Below are 20,717 nucleotides of genomic sequence, written 5' to 3' on the forward strand. Positions count from 1 at the left end.
AGTCGCTGTGTACAGTAAATATTGCATGGTGGACACATGAAGCTGCTTGATACTAATATTTAACAGTTAGTGGCAGAATTTGGTCACTGATCAGGGCTTTATGCCATTTACACTTGACTGTTTTCAAGAATACTATCCCATGAAACATGTTATGTTATGTTATTCTCCTTTAGTACTGCAGTACACACTTTTTAGGTTCATCTGATAAAAGTAAAAGCAGTGGTGTTGTTTACAATGACCTTTAGCTATTTTCAGATGATCTGTGTACGGATTATCACCCCAAATTGAAATGAATGGACATTCATGAAACTGAAACTAATGTAAAAGTAATGTAAGTTATATGTAATCTCTACTGAAAAGGCCAACACACAGTACCCCTGATCCCTGACAGCAACTTTAAAGTGTTATCGGTGAAAGACGATTTAAACTAGTACGGTTTACCTAGTATAGTTTACAGGACATTAGTTGAAAAGTACAATATAGTTTAAGCGTGTTTAAAGAACACGAGATTTGATGATGTCCCCAGTATACATTTTACTTTTTCACAGTTGTGGAATGTTGAATGCGGTATTGTCTTTTTTAATGATGCAGTGTCTGCGCTCACCATTAGATGTCTTGTATCAAATAAGAGGATGTCCATACTAATATTGGCTGAATAAGTATAGAAATTCATTTGTATTGTAGTTGTTGAGTTTGAGCTGTGCTTTGGATAATTATTGTTATACGGGCCCAGTTAGAGGTGGTAGTCTTAAAGCAGTTTCATGTATTTCTGAAGATCTTTTGTCTGGTGTGCAGGCACTAGTAGTTTTTTTGTCTCTGTGGCTGTGCTTCTAATGCTATGTTGTGATTTATTCTGAGGGAAACTGACGTTGCTGTTGCCAGAAACATGAGTGGCCTCGGTTCCTTTGCAGCTGAGCATTTTTCTCTGGAAAGAACAAGCTCTCTACCTGTTGTTGGCAACCTTACGGTAGGTTGATGTCCATGGGCAAAATCTAAACAAGGCTGCCGCTTAGTCTATCTGTCTATATGTTGACAGAATAAGTGAAAAAAAAAACTTTACATGTGAAGTTTAGGTTTTCTCTTCGTTCTTCCTTTGACTTTTGACTTGTGGATGTAAATCTGCTGCACTGCCCTGGTCTGCACTATGTCTGGGTGTCATCTTTAATATCCAGAGATCACAGAAGAAGGGACTGCAAATGCTTAAATCCATAAGGTTTTGCAAAATGACCATGCAAGTGTTTCACAAAATGTCAAATAAACCAGTTACAGTAAAACTTTATTTCTACATTCAGACAATTATCTCCACCGCCCGTTTTTTTCTAACCTTTTGGTTGAATTAGCCAACTAACTGTTTTCTTTTTCAGTTTTTGGTCAGTGTTTAAGGTCTTCAGAGAAACATGCTTGTGTTCTCAGTGTTTTATTTCTTCTTTTTTTCTAAAAACTAGTAAACTGTCATTTTGAGGAATGTAGAATAGCAACATTTTGTATGTAGGGGGGACTGGACTTGTGACAAGTCATTTTTCTAGTTGAAAATATCCATGATTTTTTATTGTCTCTACTGGCCAAATTGCTCAGTCTTTGTATATAATTATCTAAATCTTAATCTGTCATTTGCTGGTCTGTTCACAATGGTTTGGGAAAGGGGGAGCGGCAGTCGAAATGTAACAACAACATCAGAATTCAGAGCAGATATTTTTGTAATATTTCAAATATCTGATTGAAAATCTTTAATATTTACCACATTTACTTTGAACGAGGTGAAAAGTGGCAAATCAAACGAGAAGTTGGTCTTTTCTTCAATGAGGATGGCATCTGCCTCATGCAGTATGTAGAACAAATGTAGCTAATTCAAAAGTTTTCCTTAATGAGATATGTACAGTAGGTTCACTTCATTGTGACTTCATTTCCAGGCCTTTATAACGCTTCCTAATCACCTCCAGCTCTACACAATTATCCTTCTACTTCAGTCTTTCTCCCCGACTGTGCCTTCATCGTATTACTATTCTCCTTTTTGGTATTTCACCATAGAGCTCACAGCAGCAATGATGAGATATCCCCTTTAAGCTAAATCAAATGTCATTGCTATTGACATAGACTTATTGGGTTGATGTTGATTTTCCAGTGCTTTTCAATATATGTGAAATTTCTGCCAGGCCATTTTTAATATTACAGAAAAAAAGTATGTGCACTTTTGGGCTTCTGTGATTTATCGGAGTGATATTAAAATCATTTTCTATATTTTTATTTTGACTGTAGGTCATGCACAGTACTACTGATTACCTTAAGTATGATGATATTATATTTTGGAATTTTATTCTTTTAATCAATGGATATTTATATTATGTGTGGTACTGCTTTGTTATGAGGAATATGTTTCTTCTTCTGTGTGTTGCCACATGAATACAAAGCCTGTGAGTCAATCTGTTGTCTCCGGAGACATTGGTAAAGTAACAGGATGGGCAGTATTAATTTGTGTTTCTACAATCCTATTACCGCCTCTTCATTTTTTCACTCACTTAAGCACACCGTGTTGGGAAGACGAGCTTCTTCCTATTTCGCGTGTGCACCGCATGTTTTGTATACCAGAGAGCTGCCACTTAACCTTTGGGCCTGTGTTTCAGGCCAGGTCAGCTCTGGAGTTAACTTGTGTTGGAAGTCAAAACAAACATACTGGCTCTTCACACAGCACCAGCATCTGTTATCAGACTAGTGCAGTAGGACAAGATATAAATAAATAAGAACTCACAAATATCAAAGTGAAAACAGAGAGAAAGATTATCTTTGTTAGCCACAGTAATACCTCTGATAATGTTACTTACAGTTATAGCATGAGGTTTCAGTTACAGTGAGCTCCCGTGAGTCTTATTTGCAGAGTAGATACACTAAATAACAAGATAAACCCTAAAACATTACTGTAGGTTGTTTGTTGTTTAATGGATGTTTTCAAAAATGCATTCAGATGCTTGCATTTATGAATTAATTTTAAAAAATTCACTCTGGCTTCCGGTAATACATTTTTGCTATATTACATTATAAAGTTAGGATCATGGTAGTGTAAATAATCCCGTTCATTTGAGTTGTTATTACTCTCTTCTTGGTGTACAGCATCACATCTTCACATTGATATCTCTTACGGATAAGTCTGGTAAGAGTTGTCTGAAAAGTCTTGTCTCGCCACAGTGAGTGACGCGGTATTAAGGGTTCTGTTGCGAGCAACATGCTGGGTTTCAAAGTGCCTCTTTTTATAGGACAAGGACTCCTTTTCCTCTGGGCTTTTAGTGAAAAAGGGTCACCAGTCCTCTTTTGTAGTTTTCTGAGTGTAATGAAACAGTTGTGGTAATGTTCATGTGAGTATAGAGCACACTATTCTGTAATATATGTGTCCTCTGCTATGGAACTGTTACCTGATGGCAGTGTAAGGGCCTTTGATTGTCAAACTGTGAAAACGTAGTGTGATTACTGGAATTAAAATGACCATAACCAGCGGTATCCCTGCTCTTTATATGGGATTTTGTCCTGTAGGTCTTAACAACAGTTTTCCTTTGAATTGCTGAATTGCTTATCTCCATTATCAAGTACTGGTTTTCTGTGCATTTTCATTTGTGCATCATGTATTACATCTCGTTTTTTTATTATGTCTCTGCTCTCCAGTGTGTGATGCTTGTTACCAGGTTACTGCTAAGAGATTTTTGCTTTTGGCACATGTCGTGCTTCATTGACGTCAGAGCCTTTTTCCACCCTCTCAACTACGTTGCATATGTCTCATTTCAAACTGAGGGTTTCTTAGAGAGCATATAATGAAAGAAGACAACAGCAACAAAACACTGCAAGCCATGGGGTCTTCTTCTAAACATTAGTTTCCAGTGACACTAATGAGTTAATACTCCAAGATGTAACATTAGACACTACTAAAACTAAAAACAAAGTTTATTCAACATTGAGAAAAAAAAAGAGAATAGATGTTTTTTCATTTGAACTGATCTGTGTGCTTTTCCCGCGTACCTAGTGTGAAACCAAGTTTACAATAAGACATAATCTGTAAATACAGGTACCTCAGTCAGTTCAGAGTGAAAAGTGGACTTTTTCTTCTTTATGCATCCGCTTCCACAGAAAAGAGGATAATTGACATATCACTTGTCTCCAATTTCTGTGTAAAGAGAAAAAAACTTATTAAAGCTCTCAAGTGTATGTTCAGCATTTTGTTTATAGTTTGCCAACTAATTGATGGTGTCATTCATTTTATATTGAACTTTACATAGATTAAATATGATAATTCTTTATGTTGTCCAATTAAAATGATTTAGTTTAGATTTTTTTCTTTTTTTTTTTGATATTTTAACCTTGTGTTACCTAACTAAACACTATCTATTGTACCTTTTTATATTTTGTGATTTTTGAGGAATGACTTAGCAGAATCAATGGGTATAACACAAAAGTAATGTAATGAGTACTGTAACTAAATATTCCTCTAATATACCTTAATAAACATATTAAGCTAATGAACTAATTGCATCAACAAAAGTAATGGTAAGATAATTTGTTACTTTTCTGCAGTAACAATGTGTTGGACGGCATATACCGTTACAATGCATTATGTGTACTTTAGCTTCTCAAACTGAGCTCAAGCCATACACCTGTCATAAACTGTGGTATGAGCCACATGAAATAGGTCAAACGATGAGCTGACCTAATTTAGCTTGATCTAGTTACAGTGCAACAGCGATGCTAGTTATGTTAAAGATCATTAGAACCACACGCCATGAGTCCACCCTCTGTGTTCTCCAGTGCCCTTGCGGGCTGAGCGGCTGAAATGAGACCTTGCGCTTCTCTGCACAGCGGCTTCTGTGAGTTAGCTCATGCAACAATCAGCTTGCCCTTGTGCCCCCCTCCTCCTACTATGCGTGCTGTGTGGCCAACCCCTCCTGCCCAGGGGCGAGGACAGAGCAAAGCCTGCTGGGATTTTGGGTGGGTGGGGGGGGTTAGCTGGCACTGGGCCATCTTCCCCTGGCTGCCGGGCCTGACTGGGGACAGAGAGGGACTGCTGTGTCTCAGATTGATGAGGGCAGGTCTGTGGTCTGGGTGTAGAGTGTTGCAGAACAGACGTCCTGCTGGCATATCCTGCCCTCTCTGCCGCACGCCCCCCCAGCCCTCCGTACTCGCCTTATCGGAACTCCTAATTGTCCTTATGAATATTTTAGAGGCGAGCAGGAATGGGAGTTCAGGGTTGGGGGTATGGTTTCAAGGGCCCTGACAGCTAATGATCCACTCAATGACCAGAGAGAGAGAGAGAGTGAGACAGAGAGGCCGGGACTAAAAACAGTCAGAAAGATTTTCTGTATGTTAATGCTTTTGTCTGGATTGTAATTTTTTCTGATCATTTTTTTAATACGTGCCACCTTTTCTTAATGTGGAGTGGGAACAGAGGGCATGTTCTCATTCTTTTCAATCTGTAGATAATGATGACATTGATTTGCCTTCATCCTCAATTTGTAGTTTAATTCCCTCTTGTCTATACTGAAAATATGCAGTCGACTGATTGAGACTGTTCTCTCTGACTATGGCAGCTAATAGCTTTGTCACATCAGTCACTCACCACAGTCTCAGAGCAGAAAGCTCTGAAGGGACTGCTCACTGCACAGCAATTGCCTCTTATTCAGTAAAATGGATGGGCTATATTTAATTGGCAATCTATTCAGCCATATCCAGGTAATTGTTTGCGGTGTTCAAGATAGAATATTGGGAAATTGTCTCATATGTGAATATGGCTGCTTTAGATTTAGCGAGTGTGACTCACTGTGGATTAATAGCCCACTGACTTTGAACTCTTAGTTCACTGTGGTCTGTCCATTGTCATTGTGATGTCAGGTGGGATTGAATCCCACTATGTATATTGTTTTTCTAACAGCTGCAAGACAGCAATATGAAAATAAAATGCAGAGGGTCTAGTTGAGAGCTGGCCCCCTCCCGCTGCTCTTCCTGTCCACTGAGTAACTAGACAATGGAGTGAGCCAAAGGAAGGACATGAATCCAGCCTCATATCCTGATATCAGTCCACTAAGTAATGTATAATGGTCACGAGATTAAACAAGATATGTCTGGGAATTACAGAGGTCTCCTTATCTAATAGCCCCTCACTCCCAACTCGCGATGTGTGCTGGGAAAAGGAGAGAGAAGAATGCTCCCTATATTACAGTAACCTAGTGTTGCATTTGCCATGGCATACAGAGCCTAAAGACCAACAAAAATAGGCTTTTATTCCCCTCAAGTGAAGACTACAGCACCTCAGGGGAAAGAGAACATGGTGGTAGTGAAAGTCTCTTTAGATGTTATATAAGAGCAGAAATATTCCTTAGCAGATAAAAGCCTTCCTATCAGCCGCCTCCCCACGCTGATTTCCTAGCGCGTTCACACTCAAAGAAGCCCTTTGATAAGCACATTAGATGGAACGGCCTGGACACAATAGTGATGTCATGAGGATTAGCACGCTACCTTTCTTAGTGTAGTGGCGGGCACAAGGGCTAATTCACAGCAGAGCAGGGTGAGAGGCCGGGAGACCCGGCTGATATGAGGTGAGGGGAGGCCGCTTCACAACAGCCAGTTAAAATATAGATGATATGTAGTTGAGGGAAGGATGGGACAAACAACATGGTTTAAACACTCTCGATGTACTCCGCTTTTTGAACATTTTGTGTAATTTCCTGCCGTATTGCCATTATGCTACAAACTGTCTTGCTCTTGAGGGGCCTATAATCTGAGATGTGGTGTACCAGTCATAAGTCAAGTGGTGCTCTACCAATAGCGAAGGTTACTGTAAGTATAGCCTTCTGCTGTGATTCAGGCACAATGGAAGAGACTATACAACAGCCTCTTCATGCCTTCCTTTCAGCCATCTCCCCCACAATTTTGAACTTCAGCTTTTAAACCTAACAACAATCTTTCTCCTTTCACCCTGCCTTCTATTCACGTACAGTACTGTATAGTACATGAATAAGTGAAATGCAGAAAGCTCTCTTGACACAAGAGAGGGAGAACATCAGAGTGAAATGGTTTTCCAAGACACACAGTGGCAGAGTAAATTGCTCGGGCCCTTTTCACTGAAAGTGCTTCTCAAGAAACAGGTGATGTAGGTGGCTTATGCAATGGTTTGAGTTTTATTTTTAATCCATTGAATAGTGTTTGCTTCAATTTTGACATAAAAAATGTGAATATAGTGCAGAAAAGTAAATCAATGGTCCAGAATTTAGCGTAATGTCATGTACTCATTTGGTATGCAAGGTTGCCTTTCACTGCATTATAGCCTTCTGCTCTGAACGTATACTGCAAACCTGGCGAGGCAGTTATTGTTCTGAGTGCTCCCCATGTTTACAGCTAGGTTAGTAGTCAGGGATCAGATGGAGATGACGGATAGATGTTTTCTTCAGGACAAGGAAGCTTCAAGGCCTCCTGCAATGGAAAATGTTCCTTTGAGAGGAGTTGAAGTATCACACAAGCAAACTGATGGACACACTTACATGCATACACAGACAATAGTGCCCAGTTGGTTTGACGTCAGCCTCTCAGAGTCTCATTTTTATTTGAAGAGCCAAATTTCTATCAATACAGGTTTGGACTGCTGTGAGAAAATAGCAGCTGGCCTTGGTCCCACTCATCTTTGTGAGCCTCTCAGGGCCTTGTGAATAGATTACACAAGTTCCCTTGTCTATACTCTCTGCAGCCCCCCTCCCACAACAAAAAGCCCATATCTTTCATTAGACATGCCACTGAAAATCCCAACCTCAGCTGTATTCACATCCAGCCAACTTTACTCTCCAAAATACAAACCCCACAGCTTGGTTTAACATTTGAGAGGCATTTTGAAACTGCGTTCATCAAACTATTCATAACTCAGAAAGAAGTCATCTTCTCTTTTTTGCGGGCCGGTTGTCCAATAAGTTCCCATATTATAGGTCAGAACGCTATAGCGTCTGGAGCAATCTGCTGCATTGACATGTAAGAGCAAAGTTGATCTGGGGTCGGGTGGCCTTCAGGGCTACATGTGGCCCCTTGTACGGCCATGTCTCTGTGCGGCTCCCTCTGATTGGCCAGCGTGGTGAGCCAGGTCTTGACAGGTGTTTGGAAGAGGGACACCTGTTCGGCCATGTGCTGATTTAGTGATCCATTTACTGGGAGCTGTGGGCAGCATCTGTGGGACACCCAAAACATGCCAAGTCATTTAACAGAGAATTACAGCCACACTTTCCCAGGCCTTCAGTGTTATATACATTAGAACTCCACAGAGATGATTAACTCTTGCACACCAAATGTCCTGCATACACAGCACATTGCATCGCAACTTAAGTGCATCTTTTTGAATATAATACGTGTTTTAGTGATTCCTGTCGTGTCATGGAACAGATCGGAGTGCTGCCCTCGTCCGCTGCTATCTGGTTCCTGCTCACCATACTGTGCTTCTGAAACCATTCCCTAAATGGCTTGGGCCAGTGGGTGCGGCGTACTGAAGGCTGGCCAGGCTTGTTGTGAAAGTAGAGCAGCCCTGCCCGTCTCGCGCAGCCGTGCCTGACCACTCTGACCAAGATATTCACATAATGAGCAGGTTGGAACTTAAATTTGCAGGTTGAGATCAGATCTTTGGCTCACTGGTGGAGAAAGTGCATAGTTTAACCCCAGTAAACACAGGCCTTTCAGGACCCTAACTAAAGAGGGTTCGTTCAGTAAACAGGAAATGAACCAGCAAGGCGTTTTCTTAGAATGAGAAGAATGCCACTGCTCTGTACCACACCAAACAGTAATGAATCTGTGGTACAGTGCTGGCCATTCATTATCCAGGGAACTTTTCTCTCTCTCGCTCTCCTCTGGGCATTGTGGACACTTATGTTTGAAGAAATGTGGGTGCTTTTCTGAACTTCCTGATATCTGTTTCAGCCGTGTGCAGCCTGTGCAATGTAGATTGACATTGCTTCTGTACCTGAAAATATACAGTACATCTCTAAGAAATTGTGTACATGTGAATGCATGGAGCTAGAGTGAGCAGTGAGGGGCTGGTTTTAATGAGCAATGGTATTATGCAGGGTGATCATAAAGCCATGGCACAGGTTTTAGGAAACGTGACTTACACTGAGGTTGTGGTGAGCAGCCCTGGGTTAGCCACATTGTCTGCACAGACCTAAATGTACTGTCACATCGCTGTCAGAGGATGTAGCAGCTGTAGAAATACCCCCCCACCCCACACCTCGCCACACACACACGCACACACGCACACACGCACACGCACAAACACACGCACACACACACACACACGCAAACGCACAAACACACGCACACACGCGCACACACACACACACACACACACACACACACACACACACACACACACACACACACACATAGCAAACAAACCCACAAACACGCACGCACACACTCTCACCCCCAGCACACAGACATTGCACATATGCACCACACACACTCCTACTCATATAGTTTCTGTTTTTCTCACTGTCTCTCACACACACATTTTCCACTTTGTTGGGTGATGAAGACCAGAAACAGAGAGTGAGGTCTCATTAGTGTGTGTAGGTAACTCTCCTCTGGCTCACACTCTGACCCTTACATCCACAGGAGTCAGCGACCTCCCTGTAGACATGAGGCCTCCGAGGCAGCCCACAGACAGGGCAGGGCGCTGCTGTGGACCTGCAGCAGCCTGATAGAGAAACCTTGAGAGCAGCACATAAATCATGTTTTGATGTACACTGCCTTGATATCACAAGCTGTCAAATGCTGTCAGCAAGTCTTGTTAACGCCGCTATTCAGAGCTGTAATGAGGAGCAGAGAACAGCCTGTATGAAAGTGAGCAAAAGAGCACAGCGTTGCATTTATTTGTTTAGTTGTATGACGTGTTTTATTTTTCCTGAAGTGAGAATGAGCTCTTTATAACACCACAACACACCACGCTATGTACTTATGAGCCCTTTACTTTTACAATAATTGCTCGATTTCATGCTTAAATAGGCATTTTTGACCACATTTGATAATCCATTTTATTTCCCACATGCATTAACTTTGATAAGATCCCATGAGTGACAACCATACTGAATTACAGTCTGGGACAAACTAAAGTGCTCTGCTGTAGAATCTTCTTATGCGGGGCTTTCTCTCAGCTGGGTGGCTTATGATAACTGAAATAAAATGAAAAATGCAAACACACACTTGCAGCAACAGGGAAGGAAGAACAGAGAGGGACAGAGGCAGAGGGGGTGGGGGGCAAAAAGGAGAGAGAAAGAGAGGAAAAGGGAGGAGAACAATATTTTGTTTCTCTGAACACTTCTGAAGGGTTAAAGGATATGGAGTGACATTACAGTTTCCCCCTTGTTCCAGAGCCTTGTATTGAACTGTAGTTTAGCCTAGCATTTCTGTAACAGCTGTTAATGTTCTACTGTGACAAAAGGAAAATATATGAAAAATATCAAGGACAAACATAAAAAAAAAGGACAACAGTAATAGTTGTTAATTTTTTGGTACATGCTTGATGTTATTTTCAGACATAAATGTATAGTTAACAAGCAGCAAAAACACAGAGCCACATCTTGTATACTGTTTCTTTTCAACTGTGCAATTTCATTTCAGAAATTGAGAAACAAAGGCCATAATGACTGTGCTAGTCCTGATCCTGATGACTGTTTTGGGCACAGCCCCCTCATGGACGACCATTTCGGCAAACTAAGCGAAGAGAGTGATTTAATGTACAAGCGCTGCGGTGTAAGTACTTCCTTTTGTCCCCTGCTATTTTTTGTTGATTCCTGTCTTTATGTTGATGTTCACTACAGGCGCTAAACAAGAAAGAACACAGAGGTTGTGATAGCCCGGACCCTGATGCCTCATATGTCCTCACTCCTCACACAGAAGAAAAGTATAAAAAAATTAATGAGGAGTTTGATAATATGATGAGAAATCATAAAATCGTAAGTACTGTAAATGCACCGTTTTTGCTTGGCTTTATGGCACAAAGGATTTTTACTCCTTTTTTTCATTTAACTTTTTCCTCTTTTTGTTACCCTACCCCAGAACCTCTGTCAACTTCTTTCAGAACTACCCTAGCTTAAGATTAATACCCACTTTACTGGGTGTGCATTTGTTTCTTATATTGATTTGTTCTGCAACTGATATTTTGGCACACCCTGATAAGATCACATTTCATTAACAGGTGAAATGTTGCATCCTTTTGCTGGAAAAATGTACAACCCTAGTATCATGGTCATGTTACCATGAATCAAACAGTAGTCGCTATTTAAACACATTTGGAACTTACAGCAAATAGTTTCTTACTCATGTATCATGAGAGTTTATCATAAAGATCTGTGGGTTCTGTGATTTAGGTTTGGGTTGTTTTCACTTCAAACCGGATTTCTACCTCATAGCTCAACAAAAAACACATAAACAAGGAAGATTTAGATTCATAGTTTCTTGATAATGTAATGTTTACAATTTTTCCTTTCAGATCTTTCTATTACCTCTCTCTCACTGCATTCTAGCATTAAATATCTCTTACTCCTGAAGAGTTCCGGCAGTAAAGTGTTCTCAGAGCTCACTAGCACTACACTATCATCAAGGATCTTCCCTCTCCTTCATCAAGTACCACACTGGCTCACCCTCTAAAATACCAGAAATCTTTTGTGATCTTATCATGCGTGACCATATTAGAATTGTGCAAGAACATAGAGCTTACTAAGCAGTCATTTTCTCCATGTTCCTGACTTGAAGAGCATCACTTTGCCATTAACAAACTAATGATAACACCTGACTGGCTCACTGGATAATGCTATGATGAAATGTTCTCACAGCCACCTATCATCCTCACTTACGCTTTGCACAGTCAGCACTTTGTAGGTAAATGCAAGTGAGTCACGATCCTTGTAGCTGTGAATGCCCGCTACACTACCACCATCCCCCATTGCACAGTGGTGTTTCATAAGGCAAAAGTACATCAGTAGTGCTGACTGCTGCAATGCCAAAGTGATCACCTGAATGCATGTTTTTGGATTTTTGTTTTCTGTGTTTTGTGTGTGCTGTGGTAGCACTGAAGATTTGTGTATATTCTGTATGTATGATGTTAATGAGAATAAACTTTTTTGATGGTTGTACATTGTCACTTAATAGTGCTCAGATGTTGAGCGGAAATGATTCTTAAAATATTCTGTTATAAAGAACCTGCCAAGCTTAGTATATCCTTTTTTTGCAGTTCTTTAGTGTGCTCTGCCTGACTATTTTGTGAAGTTATTAGTTTATTAAAGCTAACCCTCAAGGGTAGCCCTTTGTTAATGATGCCATGACAACAACTGACCCAACAGACTCATCATCAGACCTTGGATTTTGAGTGTCTTTGTGTGTAAATATCTGTTTGTGTGTGTCTCCCTCTTCTAGCCCACAGCATTGCCTCAGCAGAACTTCTCCATGCATGTGGCAGTGCCTGTATCCAATCCTAATGTCATGTACCAGCCAGGAGGGACTCTGGGCAGCCAGTCCCTGGCAGCAGCCACAGCCTCTCTGAGTGATAGTGGGATGCTGTCCCCTCCACAGGCCTCTCTGCACAGGAATGTGGGATCCAGTGGAGGCCCCCAGAGGCCCACCAGTGCAGGAAGTGCAGGTTAGTGGAAAACAGCTCAGTCATTTGGTCAGTGAGGATGAGGAGGATAATCCAAACCACCTAGACTAGGTTTGATTTAATTTATTAAAGCACGTCTGTGTATATTCTTTGTTATTATAGCCTCTTTCAAATTATTCTGACAGCATAGTTTTTGTTTTGTTTGTAGAAAAATTTGACTATTCTAGTGAAAACTGATGGTGGTCAAGGAGGGGGTCATTAGCCTAGCTTTGCATAAAGACTGGAAACAAAGGGAAACGGCTAGCCTGGTTTTCTCCAATTGTTTAATAACATTATAACAGAAATATTAAATAATAATCTGTGGATTTTGAGAGAGTTATATTCTATACTATTTGTAACTATTTTTTTGATAACCAAGTTATTTGGTGCCCCCAGCATTTCTCTAAGGGTCTATGCTTGCATGGGAACTTCACGGTGATGACAAAACTACAGGAAGTTACCTCATCCAGCCAAGAAATACTTATAGCACATAATCCCTCATAAAATCATGGACAGATTCAGACTACCTGTTTTCCCTCGCTGCCACTCTTTGTGCTAAACTAGGGTAATCACTTCTTCTCTCCAGCTTCATACGTAGTGCATAGACAAGGGACTGGTATCTCCTCATCTAATTCCCCAAGTGTCAAACCATTCCTTTAAGATAATTTCAGGGTTTTTTTTTTTTTTTTTTTTGGTTGTCTCTAATACATATACAGTAGAGTTTACACCCCCCCAAATGGCATTGGATGCAAGGATGATATACGGGTGTGATACATGTCTTTCACACGCTTTGAATTGCTGATCATCACACCTTTTACTGTGTAAGCGTTGTGGAAAATGATGTCAGTCTACACTAGTACTTGTATGACTAGTCTGACTCAGTCAGTCCAGGAGGCTTTTGCAAGATTCAGCTGCACTGCATACAATAGAAGTAAATGCAACAAGGTGTGAAATACCTCATTCAAATTCAACCACATCAGAATTAGTTTACAGCTACCCATTCACAGGGGGTTTACTTAATGGTTGTTTTTCAAAAAAACCTCTTCTTGCTTGATTATACACTGCATGATGTTTATTGTTTTTTTTCTTTTTTTATGATTCATATTATATCAGCATATTTCAAAAGCTGAAAAAAAATATTTGCAGCGTGTACTTTGATTTAAGTCTCTCTCTTGAAAGTGTCTGCTTGGTTGATTGTTCATAAGACAGTTAAGAGAGGCTCAAATAGATGCCTGATTTCCAAGAGAATGAATAATTACTTGTTGAGGGTGCATCTTCATAGAGGAATCCTTGATTTTGTTCTCTTTAATCATATAGTGAACATTTCCCCACCATGAGAACACTGACGGGAGAACATGCCTCCCTTTTGTGTGCAGTGAAGATAGATCTACATGACATTTTCATGTCTGGTCTGGCATCTCCATCACATGCTCTGCTAGTTTGCAGAAGGATGCAGATGGTTAATCATATCACTCTGTGCATCTCATTAGGTGGCATGCTGGATACCACAGACCTTTCAGTGCCAAGTGGTGCGGGCTCCAGCCCAGCGGGTAAGTCCTCCCGGAGAGAGTCATTAGCTCTCTGTAGCTCTGCCCAATAGGCCTCCTGCTTAGCACACGGGCTGGATGGTTGCGTATCCATCTGTGATTGGTTCAAGACAGTCGTCACATCGTTGACTGGTTGTGCATTTGCCTGACTATATTTTCACTGCATGCAAGGGGAATTCATGTGTTGCTCCTCTCAACAGAGGAAATGTATGATATGCTTGTTAAATGCATGTTTGAGAGATGGGAAAGAGCTCAGCAGCATCCACACAGTGTGGTGTGTGTGTGTTGGATAGTGGTAACCACGTGAGGTAATTAGCTCCCCAACTGACTTTGGCAGATAAATAAATGCAGCGTTTCCTTTAAACTTCTCACCTCTATGTAGCCCTCCCCCCTCCTGTTTCCTTCCCTCTATTGACAGGTGCATCTGTTTCCCCCCACTACCCTGGCAGCCCTTATAAGGTGGGAGAGGGTCTGTAAGATGCCTAGACCAGCATAACCCTGTAGGTATTCGGGCCATGACATCCCACTAAGTCCTCGGTACACAATGACCGGACAGCCTGTCATGGCTGCAATGTGCTGTGTGAGAGGCGGAGGCAGGTGGACTTTAACTCTTTCCTTGTCACTTAGCCTTCTGTATTCCATATAGCATTTATGACAAAATGCAGAATTTTGTTATGAATTCATGTGACATTCAATGAGAATAACTAGCTGAAGGCAGCAAGAATATAGGGTTAAGGGGATGTAAGATTAGACATTGATGAGAAAGTATGAATACCACCTCAGATTGGTTTACAGTCAGCATTTTAAAGAGAGTACTGGGTAAGTTTTAAGTTTGGGGTGTGGCACCGGGTCGGGGTAAAGTTAGGACCCTCTGCCAGGGGGCGTCAGCGTTTGGCACAGTGTGAGCATGCTGCAGCTGTTGTTTGTACCAAGTGTGTAGAACAGCAGAGACTACAGGGATGAGAAACCTCTCCAGCCCTGCTGTCAGATGACCATTCCTGACATAGCTCTAATTTTTCACAAGTAGCTGCTATGACCATAGCAGAAGCTTTTTGAAGGTAGCTAGATGGAAGATGTGCTGTGTGGCATCTTCTCTCCTGTTTAATGGTGTCACCATAGCGAGAAGATTAAGCGCATGTACAGCAAAGTCGAGTGAAATACTGATCAAATACAAGAGGAAACTGACCTCCACACAACCTCTGGGTCCCTTTTAGGAGTGATGGACAGCTTTTGTAAATGTGGGATCTGAAAGCGTGATTATTTACTTATTAGTTGATTGTGAATATTGCCTATATTGCAAGCATGTTAATGTCACAGTGAACATTACCAGAAAGATTTGTCAAGCAAACGAATTTCTGTTCTTTCTGTATTAAGCCATCTATTGTTGTACGCATCTAGCGTCTGTTTCAGATATTGGCTCAACAGCTGCTACACCTTCAGAAACATCTCTCTTTAAGTCTCATTTTATGCTGTAACTCCGGTGTGTGGTTCTTTAATAGATCTTTTCTCTCAACAACTCAGACAATTATACCTAATTATAAGCTTTGGTTCTTAACTGGTGAGCGTTAAGAATGACAGTCCTGGTGAAAAGGGAGGATTTAAAAGAGTGCTCTCTGTTATGCAATATGTCTGCAAGCTGTACACATCCCTTCATTAATACTGGAGCATTACAAGCTCTTGAAACACATTTACAAAGCATGTTTGTATGTTCAACAGATAATGTCTGGCAATGGAATAGATAGTACTGTAGTCGCACCAAGTGCGTATTGGTGCAAGTTTTACCTTCAGAAAGTTATTCTCTGTTATTGTAGACCGTGATTTTCTCATGCCGAAGTTAATTAAACAAAGGGTGGTGATCAATCATTCCCATGCTGTATAAAAAACAATAACGTGAACAGACTACCAGTTTTCTACAGTCTGCAGTTTTTAGGAAAATAGTGGGGGGCAAGCACAATAATTTACCTGGTTGCCGTCAGTCTTCAGTCTTAACAAATCACCCTCTGCCCAGTCTCAGTTTTCTGAGACACAACAATAGGACTGTGCATGGCATCTACCATTAGAAAACTTTTCTGAGGCCCTTGTTTTACATCTATCAGATCTTCTCATTCATCAGGACATTTTCTCTTTTGTCTGAACCTGATGCATGTGGGATGTTGGGCACAATAAGTCATTGTGTTTTCTTTCCCTGAATTTAAAATGAAAACTGAATGTTTCAGTTGTAAACACATGGCCTTATGTAATGCCTCTTCCCAGACCGTGTTAATAATTCAGGACAATGAACAGAAACCAAATAGCAACATGCACAGTTTTCAGCCAGAGAGGATTTATTGGCACAACCAATCCGATAGAGAAGTCTGAATATAGTATGAGGGCAGACACCAGAAAAGCCAACTGAAATGTCCCCGTTGAAAGGCTGGGTCTTGACCTGTGGCAGTTACCTTGGCTCACAATTAACTTTGTGGTCTAAGTTTTTGTTCAGACATGTGCTCCTGTGTTGGCAATTAGTTGAAAGAAGTGTGAGATTTAGTCATCCTCAGACGTCTGAAGTCATAATCAGAGGTGCATTCCAAAGATATGCAAGTCAGGTGGGTTAATACAAGTCTAAATTAGCCAACAAAGACAGCACTGAGTGTCTGTCTGTCTTCGCCTTGTGATGAACTGGCAAAGTGTCCAGTGTGTCACGCTGTCTTCAGCCCAGCGTACGTTGGTATAGATACCAGTGGAATGTAAATGGCTATATTATTGTTATAATTTTACAAAAAACAAAATAGAGGGCAATGAGCAATGCAGGCAGGCTACAGAAACAGGTGTATTTGATTGAATAACTGTAGCCAATAAGAATGTGTAAAAGATGCACAAAGACAGCGTTGGCTATTCACATTCAAAACATTTACTGTAAGATAGGCAGTTACTTGCAAAACGCCAGGGAGATGAGGAAAAAATGCCCTTATTCGGGATAAACTACAGGCTTATAGCATGCCTTTGCTTTCAGTGCACACTTCATTCAAATTCTGCATTTAAATATATGTCATTTGAAGGTATAGAGAAGTACATTTGTAAATGTGTTACCGTGAGATGTCTTGTTATGTTCTTGGTGATGTAATCCCATGAGAGAATGGCCAAATGGCATGAAGCAGAAATAAAAAAAGCTAGCTAACTAGTCAAGCTTTGGCCTTTTTCACAAAAGACATTGTTATTTCATAGCAGAAAAGCAGGTGTAATTAATACTAACAATGTTTGCATTATATCGAGGTTGACCAGTTTCAGGGCCCCGGTACTGTGCGTGCTAGCCAATGGCTTGGCTTAATACATCATTCATTTTATTTGTTACACCTGTGCATTTGAACCTATGACAAGTCAAAAAGTCTGTTGTGGAAAAAAAGCCTGTCTCCTGTCTCTTTCCTTTTGTTTTTCTCAACCACAGCCTAATGTTTTGGGCAGAATCTCGAAGTAAAATATCACAGCTTACTGACTGTAATCAGAAGGCACTTCATTTGCCAAATTGCCACACTGCAGCCCATTCCTTTACATCAACTTCTATTCCCACTAACATCTCATTCCCACTGAATGACATATTCAGTGCTTTTAATCAGGTTTGCTATTTTTAGGGCCTTGGACATTTACTCTGCTAATTCTGTAAACATAATTTTCTAGTAGCAGCCAAGTCTTGTATGATCAAAGCCAGAGCTGAGGGCAATAGCTGCTTGTATATACTGTTGATTCAGCTGTGAGATACTATTGTAGGTGTCATAACTGTTTATTTGACCGTGAATTGTTGCTGTGCTTATCTGTAGTCAGAGGGGCTATTGTTCCATTATGTTCCTACGCAAGAGCCTACTCGCTGTGCACACACTTTGTATTTCACTGGAATACACGGAACACAATGTAGAAGTCAGCAACTTGTTGAAGTGTTACTGATCCGTTGATGCAGTGTTAGATACCATTTATTCGCCCTCCCCCCTGTTTTCAGGATTTGTACATATTTTTTGGTTTTCATTTTGAGTGTATGTTGTAAAAGTATAGTTTTTACTCAGACTTGCAAAAAGTAAATTGAATTTAAAATTCAAGGTTCACTTGAAATATTGCTTTTGTCTGGTTAACAGTTCACTCCATTTTTATAGTATATTTGTGTTGAATCTGCAGAATCCCACTGCAGACCTTCTTCAGGTAAATCACACTGTATCTTGCACTTGAAAATAAAGTACTCTATGTTGACGAAAACAGGATGAATTAGTCTTGTTTCTGACACCTGTATTAAAAAAAACAAACAGCAGATATCAAAATACCAGGTGCAGACAGTTTACAGTGTTCTCATGATTTGCGAGGGGTTAATATTTTTAGATGGTAGTTGTGCTTCAAAATTATTTATTTTAATTGACAAGCTACCAAGAACAAGACTGATTTCTTACATTTGCGAGCTACTGAAAATGAAGCAAAACATCTTTGGAGACTAAAGTGTTTACAAGTGACAAATTGCAACAAAAACATATTTCTCAAATAAAATTTCTTATTGAATTTCAATAATCTGTCCACACCCGATAATAATATTCATCTTTTTCACGAGATATTTGTCTAGTGATGAGTGGGTGTGTGCGTGCGAGGAAGCTCCTAAAGTAAGTCAGTGAAGAGTCATATTCACTTTTTGAAAAAAAGGAAATGATTAATGGCCATGCACATCAAGGTGTGAATGTTGAAGGGTGAGTCTAGCACTTTTCTATTGTTTGTGTGCACAGTGTAAAAAAAATAAAATAAATAAAACAACAATGTCTAGAGTTCTTTTATTGTTTTTATTCAACTGTAATGGCTTCAGCTATTTCTTTTAAGTAGTCACAGTACATTTGTCAGTGAACTGCTTCTCATCCCAAGATACAAAGAATTGACTTTGATGTAATCATTCACAATAAAAATAAAAGGCTCATCAATTTTGAAATGGACATTTTGTTTTTGTAAATGTGCAGGATAATTATCCAAGTCTATTAAAACTTCCCAGAGGGTTGGAAACACTTAACGCTGCGTGCTGCAGCAAGCTGGAAAACAACACTGTGTGAGAGGTTTGCTTGATGACTGGGAGTGTTGTAAGTCACAGTCCATGGTTTGATGATGTGTTTCTGTTGCTTTGTACCTCTGCAGGGAATGGTTTTGTTAACCCTAGGGGCTCTCCGGGCCTCCTCAGCACACAGAGCGGCAATGGCCTGGGTAAAGTCATGCCCAACAAGTCTCCACCACCCCCTGGCGGGAACATGGGAATGGGAAGCCGCAAGCCAGACCTAAGGGTTGTAATCCCTCCATCGAGCAAAGGGATGATGCCCCCGCTGGTGAGTAGAGCGCATACCACTGAACACAAATATCACCAACTAAAGGACCTTTAAGTCTCTCTGCTGCAGGGCAGAGTAGAGCATTATTTAGTGTCTTTAGACTTTCATAGCTGAACGCTTAGCAGGATTTTGCCTACGCACATTTTTTATGTCATCACATCAGTGGTGCATGCTGTGCTATTGAGGTTGTCACCTCACCAAGGACTATGTTTATCTGCCAAGTGGAACTCACTCACGGTGTGCAGGCCTCATCTGAGCTGTGTTCCTGTTGTGCGGCGTTCTTCAAGAATCTGCAGCCCAGGTGTCATAACTCTTGCCCAGTTAGTCACATTTAAATGAGAGGCTTTCTCTAATTATAATAATGAAGGTGCAGTTCGCTCTGACCACTGTGAACACCTGAGGCTAAACTAGATTCTCGTTGTCATAAATCAACATTCAGAAAACACTGTAAGTGGGGGATTTTCAGACACCGGCCAGCAATGTACTATTTCCAACTTTGTGTGTTGGATTGTTGTCAGCAGCAGGAGCCACGCCAGGAAAATGATTGTGTTTGGTAAATAGACCTCAGGTTACTGTGGCCGCTCCTCCTTTGCCGAGCCTCAACTAGCCTGAATCAGTGTTTAAATAACTGTGTGTGTGTCGGCATGTGAAATCGGTAAGAGCACAGGACAGGTTGTGTTGCAAGAGGTCTGAAACAGGTTAGGCAGGGTCGGGAGGTCAGTTCTGCTCTGTCTTGGCAAGGAAGCATTTTGGTGCTGGCTGTGGCAGGTCTGCAGACAGCCTGTCATTAGGCCATAATGGTATTAAATTAATCACATCTCAGTGTGACAGAGTGTAGATGAAGACTTAATCATGGGCCCAGGGTGTGAGCCAGATAATATCTTGTCGCCCTTGTCGTGTCTTCCTACCGCTATTGATTGAGTGTGGGTATTAAGACAGCCCTGGTCTGGCTGCAGTATGTCCCACAGCACAGAAAAGATGGAAGATGGGCTTCTGGTTCTTCTTTCAGCGCAGGGAGGATTTGAAATGCACAGTACTATGCAGTCATTGTTGGTACCAGTGACGAAACTTTATCTGCAATTTCTGATTATTATGAGGTGATTGCAGTGTCATGTTCACAATCAGGTGAGCATTAGTCAATATCCAGAACAAATTTGCAGCCTTAATGTACTCTTAGTTCCTAACTTCACTGGCTTTTGTCCAGGAGTTTGACTGCTTCTT

At 40.9% G+C, this 20,717-nt stretch overlaps 1 protein-coding gene across 10 annotated transcripts in view; it reads left to right on the forward strand.

Annotated features, from left to right (window-relative positions):
- mef2aa (myocyte enhancer factor 2aa) overlaps positions 1 to 20,717 on the forward strand; it is a 61,867-nt gene that overhangs the window by 35,079 nt on the left and 6,071 nt on the right. For 4 of the 10 annotated variants that reach the window (XM_040132413.1, XM_040132415.1, XM_040132417.1 and 1 more), the window contains 4 exons: positions 10,821 to 10,955; positions 12,415 to 12,637; positions 14,125 to 14,184; positions 19,312 to 19,496. In XM_040132413.1, coding sequence (XP_039988347.1) covers positions 10,821 to 10,955; positions 12,415 to 12,637; positions 14,125 to 14,184; positions 19,312 to 19,496 — 603 coding nt within the window. Of the gene's footprint in view, positions 1 to 10,620; positions 10,753 to 10,820; positions 10,956 to 12,414; positions 12,638 to 14,124; positions 14,185 to 19,311; positions 19,497 to 20,717 lie in introns of all 10 variants that reach the window. The other 6 variants (XM_040132418.1, XM_040132416.1, XM_040132423.1 and 3 more) reach the window with 3 other exon arrangements.

Source organism: Xiphias gladius, chromosome 8 (genome assembly GCF_016859285.1).
Source record: "Xiphias gladius isolate SHS-SW01 ecotype Sanya breed wild chromosome 8, ASM1685928v1, whole genome shotgun sequence".
In the NCBI taxonomy this organism is placed as follows: Eukaryota; Metazoa; Chordata; class Actinopteri; order Istiophoriformes; family Xiphiidae; genus Xiphias; species Xiphias gladius.